The sequence below is a fragment of the Plasmodium reichenowi genome, chromosome 3, assembly GCF_001601855.1.
Source record: "Plasmodium reichenowi strain SY57 chromosome 3, whole genome shotgun sequence".
Lineage (NCBI taxonomy): Eukaryota > Apicomplexa > Aconoidasida > Haemosporida > Plasmodiidae > Plasmodium > Plasmodium reichenowi.
This window is the reverse complement of record NC_033648.1, coordinates 161,593-175,447: the sequence shown is the minus strand read 5'-3', so window position 1 is coordinate 175,447 and position 13,855 is coordinate 161,593. Positions and strand designations below refer to the sequence as shown.

Here is a 13,855-nt window from a genome sequence, read left to right as displayed (position 1 = left end):
TTTTTTTTTTTTTTTTTTTTTTTTTCTAATGTTCTATATGAATATGTTTTTCCTTTTTTTGTATTAATTGAATTATAAAGACAAAAAAAAAAAAAAAATAAATAAATAAAATGATCAAATGATCAAATGATCAAATGATCAAATAAAATAAAACAAAATGAATTTCTTACATTACTTTTATAAATTAATATAATTTTGCTTTCTATATTATTAAGGGTCCTTTCTTTTTATATGACAAAAATATATATATTATGTAAATATTAAGACAGAGATATAAAATTACGTATTAAATAACATGTGTAATAGCACATTTTGCGCTTCCTAATATATATATATATTATACATATATATAAAGATACACATGTAATATTGTATCTAAATATTAATATTATTTAAAATTTTTCTACGTTTGAATAGTAGGAAAGTATTTTTATTTTTTTTTCTTATATTCACATAGATGAATATATATATATATATATATATATATATACGTTCAACAATAGGTATATAGCTATCATCACAATATAAAGATTATATGTATAATTATGAAATGATATTCTTTATGTATATTTGTAAAGAATTATATAATATGTTATTTGAATTTTCTTTTAATGTGTACGAGAATTGTAACTTAATATATAGTAATATGATAAATAGGAATGAATATGATATAGATAAAAACAGGTATATATATATATATATATATATATATATATATATAACTTTTATGATAATAATATGTTAGATAGTTTGAATAATTTTCAAATATGAATTTGTTAAATAATAATTTGTTTTATGAAAAAAAAAATAGATATGAAGAAAATGAATTAAATTATTCAAAAAGTTTTCTTGAAGAATATTCATTGAATAGTATAAAAAAAAATTATGATAATAATTTATGTGTAAAATGTACATGTTTGCAAAGAATGAATAGTTCGTGTGAGATAAATAAAATTGATGAAGATATAATAAAACAAAAAAATGTGTTGGATAATAATATATTTAATCCTCAAAATAATTTCATTTTAAATAATAATATAAATAATAATAATATTCATAATAATGTTCATAATAATAATGGTAATATTATATATCCTTTAAATTCAGGTAATATCAATGTATTGTATGAATCTCAAAATAATTTTTGTGCTTTACATGAATGTGTAGATACTCAATACCATGCAAATATGAAAAATACATTAATTAATTCCCATTCAATAAATAATAATATGAATAATATATTTAATACAAAAAAGAGTAATACTCATAATATTTTTCATACAAATAATAATTTAAAAAATTTATTATGTCAAAATATTCATAATATTCCAAGTAACAATATAAATAATTCAAATAATCATATTTATAATTCTTTATATAAAAATTTTAAAAATATTCCCAATCAAAGTATAAATAATAATAATATAAACAATAACAATAATTATATTAATAATAACAATAATTATATTAATAGTAACAATAATTATATTAATAGTAACAATAATTATATTAATAGTAACAATATTAATAATAATAATAATAATAATATTTGTGGTCAACCTTTTAACAATTATTTATATTCAAATTTAAACAATAATGTAAGTCACCAATTACCGCCAAATTTATCACAAGTTTTAAATAAAAATCAAATATTAAATCAAGGCAATAATAAAGAAGTTGAACAACAAAATTCAAATAATATATTAAATAAAAATATTAATTTAAATATTCCTTATCCTTATATTCATAATACAAATAAATATGTTGATAACCATAACAACAATATTTTCAACACACTCGATTATATTAAACTTAAACAATTCAATAATACTCAAATAAATAATAATGCCTTATTATATCCTAATTTAAATATCAATACATTGAATAATATGAATAATAATAATTTGTCAAATCACGATTTTAATAAACCAAATTATGTTAAAAATGAAATGAACAATAAATATGCCACAACCGTGGTAAGTAGAAATAATCCAGTAGATATTTTGACTACTTCTATGGGTATAAACCATCAAATGAATATACATCAACCGTCAAGTACAATAGCACCTGTTGCTATAAATCAATCATCTAACACAATTAAATCTGTTGGGATAAATCATCTATCGAATGTTATATCACCCGTTGATATTCATACGAACGGATTAGGAAATTTACAAATAACCAATATTGGCACTAATACATTAACACCCAATTTAGGTATAACTAGCCATCCGCAATTTAATGTCACAAATTTTGATCCAACCCAAAACAATCCGTTCATATACTGTTCAGAAAATAGAAATGTTTCTGACAAAATTGAAAGTGAAAATGCTTATCATTTCGTTCATACAAATAATGAATTAATTTCTAATAATCATTTATATAAAGAAATGTATAACAAGAGTAATACTGTTGATAATAATCCGTATGATGGTCCATATAAAAAAAAAAAGTCTTGTTATTTGTTAAATAACCAAAATTTAAATTATGAATTAAATAAAGAAGAAAATGTGGAAATTAGGAACAATCTAATTGCAAATAAATGTATGAATTTAAATGAAAGTAGACTCATAAATAAATCGGGTTATAATATTTATGTGCAAGATAAATATGGTGGTGATCAATTTAGTGGTTTTGATAAACATAATGATTATGATGAAAAATTAAGAAGAATTTCGGTTCATATGGGAGATAAACGTGAATATAAAAGAGGCTATATTTCTAATAGAGTATCTGTAAGGAGTTATAATAATAATGATGAAGATGATAAATATGGAGAACACCATCAGTGTGGTACACATGATGAACGTGGTACATCTGATCGACAATTTGTTAGCGCCTCAAAACGTCATCACACATTTAATGATGATAATTATAGGGAGAATATTCCTGTGAATCATAAAAAAGAAAAATGGATAACAAATAAAAATGATGAAAAATATATTAGCACTGATGAATATTCATCAGATTCTGAAAGAAGTGGAAAGGAAATATATAAAAAATATTCTACATATGATAATAAAAGGGAGGAAAGAAAAATACATTTAAATCAAACTATGTATAAAGATGAAAAAAAAAATAAAAAAGAATATGCATCTAATTATTCCCATTCCCGTACATCATCTAACATGTCTTCTTGTTCGTCTTCATCTTTTTTTACAAGCAATTTAAAAGAAAAGAGAAAAAAAAGGAAAATGAATAAAGAACCCTTGCACGCTACTGTAACTAAAAAGAAAAAAAGACCTACGGTCATAGACTTTTTAAATGAAAAATGGAACCGTAATTCTTATAATGATGATATAAGTAATAAAAGTGTAGATAGTATAACAAAAAAGGAGGAAGAAAAAAAATGTGCTTATTATAAAGATGAAGAGAATCACAATAGTGACCATAATAATCATGATAATCATGATGATGATGAAAATGAAGAATTGAATAACAGAAATAATTATTTATCTTCTTCTAGAGAATATAAAGAAAATGATAAAATGAAGACTCAGAAAGAATGGGACAAAAAGGAAGAAACAAAAGAATCGAAAATTGCAACGCACAATAAAAGTTACAGTGGAAGTACAGAGGAAAGTGATAAAATAGAAGAGACCATGAGTGATCAGAAGAATGATAATAAAATTAATAATATGAATAAGAATATAACCAAAGACACCGTTAAACGTAGAGGTCGAAAACCAAAAGCATTAAGCCAACCAAATAAAAATACCGTTGAAGAGGGAATACCAAACGAGAGTGAAGAAACATATGAAAGCACAAGTTCTAATAAAAGTTGTGCATTATATGATTGTGTTAAAAATATTGAAGAGGTCGAAGGGTGTAGTTTAGATGTTGGCGAGGAAGAAGAAGAAGAAGAAGAAGAAGAAGGAGAAGAAGGAGAAGAAACAGATAATGAAACAGAAAAGGAAATATATGACAAAATGAATGACAAAATAAGTAACGAATCATATATAAGAAATGATACCAGAAGCCATTCCAAATTAAATAATATTGTTGATGAGAGTGGAGAACAAAACGATGTTAACAAATTGAAATACAAAGAAAAAGGAACGATAGCACAAAATGTACAACAAAATAATGATATAAAGGAAGAACAAAGAAAAGAGGACATAAATAATAGCTGTAATGAAAGTATGTTATCATCAGGAAATGAATCTTCTAGTGAATATACAGATAATTCATTAGAAGGAGAATCAGATGAAGCTTTTGATTATTTAATGGAATCCTGCTCAGAAGAAATAACCAGAACGGATACATCATGTAATAGTAATAATAATAATAATAATAATAATAATATATATGACAGTATAGAAAATGATATTTGTGATAATAAATTTGAAGGTATAAATATTGGTAGTTTTAATAAAAATAATGTAATACATAGTGATGTAGAGAATAGTTGTATAAAAGGAGGATATAAAAAAGAAAAAAATAATAATATAATAAATAATAATAATTGTAGTAGTAATAATAATAATATAATAAATAATAATTATTGTAGTAGTAATAATAATAATAATATAATAAATAATAATTATTGTAGTAGTAATATTATTAATAATAATGAAAATTTAACAAATGATCATCTTTATGATCATTTACCAAATGTGCAATTTTGTTCTTATATACAAAATAAAAAAAACAAAGAAAAAAATATATTGTTATCAAAAAACATAGTAATTATAAAAAATGATATACATATAAATAATAAATCGTTTCCTTTTTACAGCATCAAAAGAAAAATGAAAGATTTGATTAAAGAAGAAAAGGATAAAAGACAAATTGAAGATTCGAAAGAGAATGTGGAAAGAAAAAAATATATTAATCAATATTATATTTATAAAAATGTTTTAAAAAATATCCGTTGGTATAAATTAGAAAATGATGAGAATAATTTAGCGAGTTGTTTAATTAAAGAAAATGAATATATATATAGTAATTTAAAAAATATGGAATATATAAAAAAGAGAAAAATATTAATTTATATACATAAGTATTTTCTTAAAAAGAAAATCAATATATATGAATATATAATATTATTGTCTTATTTATTTTATAAGAAATCTAAATATTTAGGTATTAATAAAGTATATATGTATAATACTATGAAGAAATTATCACCATATTTATGGTTATTAAATAAAAAATGTAATGATATAGAAATACGTAATTTTTTTTATTATTTAAGTAATTTATATATATTACATGATTATTTCATATTTAGAATAAATATATTTTTTTTTAATTGGTTTTTATTACATATATATAAAATAAAATTAAAAAATACATCATATATAGAAGATATAAATTTATTATCAAATATTATGATAGGTTTCTTATCAAATAAAAAATTTCGAAATTATTCTATGGTTTTTTTAATAAATGTAGTACTACAGAAAAATACGGGGAAATCATTATATAAAGGATTAAATTATAATTATGTGTGTGCCTTATATATAACCTTCTTTTCGAAGGTAATATGCTTATCAGAAGGATACACAAAATATATGATAACATGTGAGCATTTTTTGAAAAGAAGTAATTTAAATGATGTATTGATTTGTACAAAAAAAGAATATGAAATAAGAGAAAAAAAAGAAATAAAAAATAAAGGTGATATGAATCATACAAATAGTATAGAATATCAAGAGGACAAAACAAATAAAGAATATATAATGAATAAATTGAAAATCCATGAAAATATATCCATAAGACAAGATCTGATAATGTTGTATATTTTATATATGTCTAAATATAATTATTGTATATATATAAATATTTTGAAACATGTTTTTATTGATGTTATAAAATTTAAATTAAATTATAACTTTAACAAGATTAAAATTAAAAGTAAGTTTCTTTATAAGAAAATTTATCGATGTTTCCAAAATATAAAAAAAAATATGAGCAAGTTATATAAGATGAATATGAAAGGAATAAGAAGAAAAGGGAACACATTAGGAGATAACACGAATGATAATAAAAGAAATAAATATAATAAAAGAAATAAATATAATAAAAAAAATATATATAATAAAAAAAATATATATAATGAAAAAAATATATATAATAAAAAAAATATATATAATGAAAAAAATATATATAATGAAAAAAATATAAATAATGAAAAAAATATATATAATGAAAAAAATATAAATAATGAAAAAAATATATATAATGAAAAAAATAATAATATATATAATAACAAATGTTATGATCATATTTTATACGAATTTGATTGTAATAAGAATTATTCATTGGTATACTTATTTATAGGTATACTCATAGAATACATATCCTTCTGCTTTGATGATAAAATTAATCTATATTTCCAGGATGAACAATGTGTTAAGGAAGGGTATTCATCATTATTTATGTATCTCAAAGAATATACAAATATCATATTCAAATATATGAAATTCATTACAATAGATGTTAGTAGAAAATATGAAAACATATGGATAAGAAATATTTTCACCTTAATTAATTTAAAAAAAATGGATACTTTAGATAATTATTTTGATGCTTGTTCGATAGAATATATAGATAACAGTGTATGTGATGATTATAATGATAAGAACATGAATCAGATTCAAGGTAACATAGAAGGAAGTAATAATTATAATAATAATAATAATTATAATAATAATCATAATAATAATAATAATTATAATAATAATTATAATAATAATAATAATTATAATAATATTTATAATTTTGATCATATATTTTCGAAACATAAAAAAATTAATATTAATAACGAATCAAATATATTTGTGGAGAGAGGTGCAACTAATAAACATATAGAAGACAAACATATAGAACAAAATAATATAATATCATTATTTAATAATGATGTAAGTAATGTAGATATTAACAAAATATATGTTAATAATATATATGATGAAGAAGAAAAAAAAAAAGGAAAACTTTATAATTATGGGAATATTGAAAAAAATGTTGATATCAAAATGTCAAATAATTTAAATATACATGATATAAGAAGAAATATAATGTGTAATGATAAGGATATATTTATAGATAAGACCGAAAGTTTTGGTACAAACAAAATGTTTGAAAATAAGAACAATTTTGATGGTTATACATATGATATGGATAAATATAATATAGCTCATATAGAAGATGAAAAGAGTTATAATAAGAAGAACTTATCAAATTATTATAATAATTATAATTTTATAGAAAGTACTTTTTATATGTTATGTAAATGTTTATTATTATTTAATAAGAATATATTATTTCGAAAAATATTTGATATATTATTTTTATTTTTTATTAATAAAATAAGAGTAGAGGTACTTATTCATTTTTTATCGATGATATATACCAAAAAACAAAGTAACTTGGGTAAAATAATAAAAAATATTTTAATAAAAAATAAGAATCCTATACTTTTACAAAATATATATGTAATAAATTATTTATTAAAAAGAAATATATTCAACATGGATGATGATATATATTTTACTGATACAAAAAATATATCTATGGTACCTTTTTATTCATTTTATTTTAAAACCTGTGAAATACAAAAAAGAAATATATTGAATAGAAAAAAAAAGCAAATATTAAATAAACAAAAAAAGGAAATATTAAATAAACAAAAAAAGGAAATATTAAATAAACAAAAAGAGGAAATATTAAATAGACAAAAAAAGGAAATATTAAATATATGGAATAGCTCCAATTCTGTAGACTCACGTTTGTATATAAAATGTTGTTCTTGTATTTTTTTATCATATATTATTTTTTTTGCTTTAATTTTTAAAAATTTGGAAATGTATTATATGCACTTTACTAAATTTTCTTTTAACTTGAAAAATTTGTCTGATTACAGAAGAATAAAAATCAAGAAGCAAAAAAAAAAAAAAAAAAAAAAAAAAAAAGCTATTATGCAGGATATGTATATTAATAAAAGCAAATATTATGATACAGCAATGTGTAAAAAACAACATGAGATGAAAAATATATTAATGAATGATATGTACTATTTCAAAAATACAATTCAAACAAATAACGATAATAATAAAGAGAAGGACAAAACAAATGATATTTTTGAAGATCATTTTTTGTTGTATGACAATTTAAATGCTGATGATTTGGTTTATTATATATTGTGTCCTATGAAATATATATCCAAAAAAAAAGACCTTCTGAGTAATAGATATGCAAAAGATGATACGTTTCTTTTTCTTAATAAAAGGATGTTATGTGTATATTACAATATTCACAATAAATATGAAAAGGGTATATCAGGAGAGCATTATTTATATGAATGGAGAAATGGTTATATTAATAGAAGAGATGATAAAATAATATATAAAAAAGAAAAAAACGAAGAAAAAAATAAAACCACAATAGTAAATAATAATGACAACAATAATGACAATAATAATGACAATAATAATGACAATAATAATGACAACAATAATGACAACAATAATAATAATTATCATTATTGGTCTTTCCCCAAAATGGATGACTTTATTAACAAATGTGGTGTTCTTACAAATAAATATGACTTACATATATATACCGTCATAAATAATTATAATCTCCATGTTACAGAAAAAATGTTATATTTATTAATGTTAATGTTTAAGCACCATATTGGAAAGGAAAAAGAAAAAAAAAATGGTGATAATGTTGTAGGGATAGGAAATAACCCAGATTTTAATTTATTTAATAATATAGAAAGGAATGTAGAAATAAATGAGAAAAATGTAATAGAAGAATTTTATTTCCTGGATGAATATATTGCTTATCATATTTTATATTTATTATATGAAACAAAAAATAAATATGATGATGTAAATATTACAAATGTGTATACAAAAATGCATGGAGGTATATTAAAAATAAATTTGGATAAAAAATATAAAAAGAAATTATGTAGCAATAATAAACATCATATGAATAAAAACATAAATAAAGCAGAACAAATATATGATCATTATATGAGTGTTATGAGTTTTATTGATAAATGGAATAAAAATAATATAGAGTATAATAATAAAAAAAAAAAAACAAATATGAAATCTAGAAGAAATAAATATACAAATATTGTTATAGATATATATCCATTAATATTTATGTCCTTAGTCAAATTATTAAACGGTACCATCAAAATTAATGATAATAATGTACAAACAAAAGCATTTGATGTAAAGAATGAAATCTTCCCATTGAATTTACACATATATGTTGAATTAAATACAAAGGATGAATGCGAACAAATACATGAAATATCCATTTTATATGGAGATGTTATATCTTCGAATTATAATACTCTAAAGAATTGTCTATGTACTGAATTTTTTTCTACAAAAAATGAAGATAACATGAACAAAAGACATAAAACCAACAATATAAGTAATAATTTTATAAAGAAAAAAAAATATATGAATGATACATATGAAAACTGTTCTTTTAATAAATTAAAAAGGAATTATACAAATTGTATATCTCCCTTCACCCCAAAAAAAAAAAAAAAAAAGGAAAGACATTTTTGTGATATATTAAGAAACTATGATAATATAAATTATTCTATATATGGTAACTTGATTGTAAAATTATTATATAAAGAAATAAAAAGTGATTTTTTCTTATGTCAAGAATATTATGATGAAAATTTATACATATATAGAAGCTTATTAATAATTTTGTTGAATAAATATTTTTGCTCAGGATATAATTTTTTCTCTTTTAAAAAAAAGTTTGTCTTTTTCTTTATTCAAAGATTGTTTAGATTATTGTGTTTTAGATTGATGTGTTTGTTTCTTTCAACGGTTCATCTGAATAAGTTTACAAGTGAAATAATAATTATAGACGATAAATTTTTGATACAAAATTATAAACTGCATGTTAGGAAGAAGAGGAGGATACAAATGAAAGAGCAGGGGACCAAAAAGAGAAAGCGTTTCTTTGATAAAAAGTCGTATAATCTGTATAAGAATTATACCGAAAATTTTTATTTTAATTCTAATTTGTTGGAATGTATGGATGGTGTGATGAGTGACGAGGTCCAAGTGGATGATGAGGATGAAAATGTTGATGAAGAGGATGAGCAAGAAGAAGATGATCAAGAAGAAGATGATCAAGAAGATGAGCAAGAAGAAGATGATCAGGAAGAAGATTATCAAGAAGGTGATTATGATGAAATACAAAATTGTGGTAAAATACATAATTATGATAAAATACAAAATTGTGGTAAAATACATAATTATGATGTTATAGAAAACGTTTATTCTCATAAAGAAGAAGACACCGGAAAACACCATTTTGTATCAACATTAAAGAATGATGATGATAATATCCTGAAGACAGATTTAAGAGATATAAAAAAAAAAAAGAAGAAAATTATTATTTATAAGCCATTTGTAGCCTTTGGAAGTTTAATTATGACAAAAAGGGAAGTATTAAGATTGAAATTGTTGAAAGAAGGGGAAATTAAAAGGGAAAATATATATCTAAATAAGAGTATATTGAAGAATAAGAATAAGAGTATTCACCAGAAAAATATTCCCAACATAAACAATAATAATAATAATAATAATAATAATGACAATTTTTTTAATAATAATAATCATAATAATAACAATTTTTATAATAATAATAATCATAATAATAACAATTTTAATAATAATAATACATATTGTAAATATAACAATAATTATAATTATAATTATAATTGTAGTAATAATTATTATTCAAATCAACGTATTGATAAAGATTCCGTACACATGTCAATCATATCCATTATCATGCTACTAAACGTACTAAGAAAGAATTGTAATTATTCCCTTATGATAAATTTTTATATAAATATGTTAATAGAAAAATTTTTAGAAAAGAAGAAATATATGCATATTGATGATTATTATTTAATAAATAGTTATTCTGTAAAATTAATAAATCCTTTACATAATTTCCATAAGGTTGAATTTTATATATGCAGTGAAAATAATTCCATAAAAAAAAAAATGGAACAAATTAATAATGGATATAAATTTTATTCTTCATCATGTAAATTAAAAATTTTTGAAATAATTTTTTATTATACATTAAAAGTTTATTTATGTTTTATAAATAAAAATTATATAGGTACCTTTATATCAAAAATAGCAAGGATGAATAATATATATACGAATGAAAATATTCATTTCAAATTTAAAATTAATAAATTACTTTGTAATACACTGAATAATTTATTAATAGAACAAATGATTAATATAAAATTAAATAAAAATATTTTAATCAATATTATATCTGCATGTAAGTTTTTTTTTATATCTCTACTGGAGGAAACGGAATGTCCTCATTTACTTTTAAATGATTATGTTCTTGATATATTGGATTTTATACAAACGAATAACAATCCTTTATGGAATGACCAGCGTGTTGTAAAACAAGCTCAAAAGTGTGTTCAAGAAAAATCGCTCTATCTTGTTGGTAATTCACAAGGGTATCGGTTCTACGCTTTGGAGGACGAAAAATATGCACGTGGCGAGTATATTTGGGATGACAAAGATGGAAAATATGATTGTACATATGAATTAGTTAATACAAGGGTTGTAGCTAAGGATGATATACAACATGGGGAAGATATACATGTTGAAGACATACAAAATGTTGAAGAATTAAAAAATGCTGAAGAATTAAAAAATGTTGAAGAATTAAAAAATGTTGAAGAATTAAAAAATGTTGAAGAATTAAAAAATGTTGAAGAATTAAACAATGTTGAAGAAATAAAAAATGTTGAAGACATACAAAATGTTGAAGAAATAAAAAATGTTGAAGACATAAAAAATGTTGAAGACATAAAAAATGTTGAAGACATAAAAAAAGTTGAAGACATACAACATGTAAGTCGTCTCATTCCTCATGATAATGTCACACATTATAATGACAAAAAATTGTACATTCCACTACATGACGAAATAAAGTATAGAGATCGTGCTAACAATAATTTATGTAATAATAAGGATACATTAAATATATATGATAATAATAATGTGATGATAAAGAATTGTGCTAATTCAAGTGTAAGAATAATATATAAAAGAAAAATGAACATAAATTATGAAGACCATTATTATTATAATAATAATAATAATGTGAGTATGATGAGAAATCGTGTGATATATATGAAACCTAATGATATAAATAAATTAATATACTCCTTTGAAAGATTAAATGAAAATATATTCGATTGTGCTGATTATATATATAAACATATTTTTAAAAATAAGAAAGAAAAAATAAATGACGAAAAAAAATTCTATAAAAATATTTATTTATGGTATTTGAATTGTATTCATATTATTAATTTACAAATATATGTAATGTCTCATTTTTATAATAATTATCATAATACTACAATTCATATAAAAAATAAGAAAAATGTAAACATAAATAATATGAACAATAATAATAATAATATTCTATACCATTCTTTACAAATCAATATGAATATAATAAAAGGAATTAATAAGATAAAACATAATATTGAACGATATCTAAAAGAAACTAAGCAATATTATGAAATTATAAAAAATAAAGAAGAAATAAAAGAAGGAAAAAAAAAAAAAGACAATAAAAATGAAACAAAATATTCTCTTGTACAAAATAATCAAACGGATACAAATATATTCAATATAACTAATGAGGAATGTATCGAAGATTATGAAGAATTAAACTCATTTTTAGATTTTAACTTAGATAAACAATCGGGTATATTGTTGGAAGGTACTACAACTAATACAAATAATAATTTATTAGATCAAAAGGTTAATGAAAATGTTTATAAAATGTCCAATTATCTGGTGGATGAGGACTGGTTAATGTATATACGGTCTCTAATCTGAAACACGAAAAAACAAATCATCATATGTATTAAAAAATATACTTAATAAGGCTTAATATATTATCTCAAAAAAAGAAAACCATAATTATGTTATAATACATACATGCATATATATATATATATATATATATATATATGGATATATTTTTGTATATTTGTTCTTATATTTTCTTTATAGTAAAATATATATATATATGGATATATTTTTGTATATTTGTTCTTATATTTTCTTTATAGTAAAATATATATATATATATATATATATATATATATATAAACTATTAAAAATAAAGAGGGGGAAATAAAGATAAACCTTTTTTTTTTATATTCAATTTTATATTGTGTACATTTTTTCAATTCTTATTTATAATATTATATTATATTACATTATTGTATTTTAATTTTTTTTTTTTTTTTTTCCTTTTTTTTTTGGTTCATATATTACGTCAATTTTATTTATATATATTTTAACAACGATTTATATGGGAAAGCCCCAGAAGTACGCTTAATATAAAAAATATCTTTGTTATTTGTGCCCTTCAAATAAAAATATATATATAAGAACAAAATTAAATATAAGTAATATTGAAGAGAAATAAAAATATTGGGAATTTAAGAAAATTAAAAATGAAACTATTATTTGTAAATAAATGAAATATATATATAAATATATATTTATTTATTTATTTATTTATTTATTTTTATTTGTGTTTCCCTTTATTTTGTGTAATGGTCATTACTTATCCTTTCATGCAATATACTCATTTTAAAGATTATTGTATGGGTTTTTAAATAAATATTTCTCATATAAAAAAAAGAAAGAAAATTAAGAAAAATATATATATATATATATATTATATTTATTTATTATAATGTAACTGGTGTTTCTTTTTTTTTTTTTTTTTTTTTTTTTTTTTTTTTTTTTTTTTTTTTTTTTTTTTTTTTTTTTTTTTTTTTTTT

At 20.1% G+C, this 13,855-nt stretch overlaps 1 protein-coding gene across 1 annotated transcript; it reads left to right on the top strand.

The window, feature by feature from the left end:
- Nucleotides 1-767: 767 nt before the first annotated feature.
- On the top strand, nt 768-12,896 carry PRSY57_0304400 (hypothetical protein; the record flags this gene model as incomplete). Its single annotated transcript, XM_012905673.2, has 1 exon — nt 768-12,896. One exon carries the CDS (start codon nt 768-770, stop codon nt 12,894-12,896), a length of 12,129 nt encoding a protein of 4,042 aa, XP_012761127.2.
- Between the last annotated feature and the right edge of the window lie 959 nt (nt 12,897-13,855).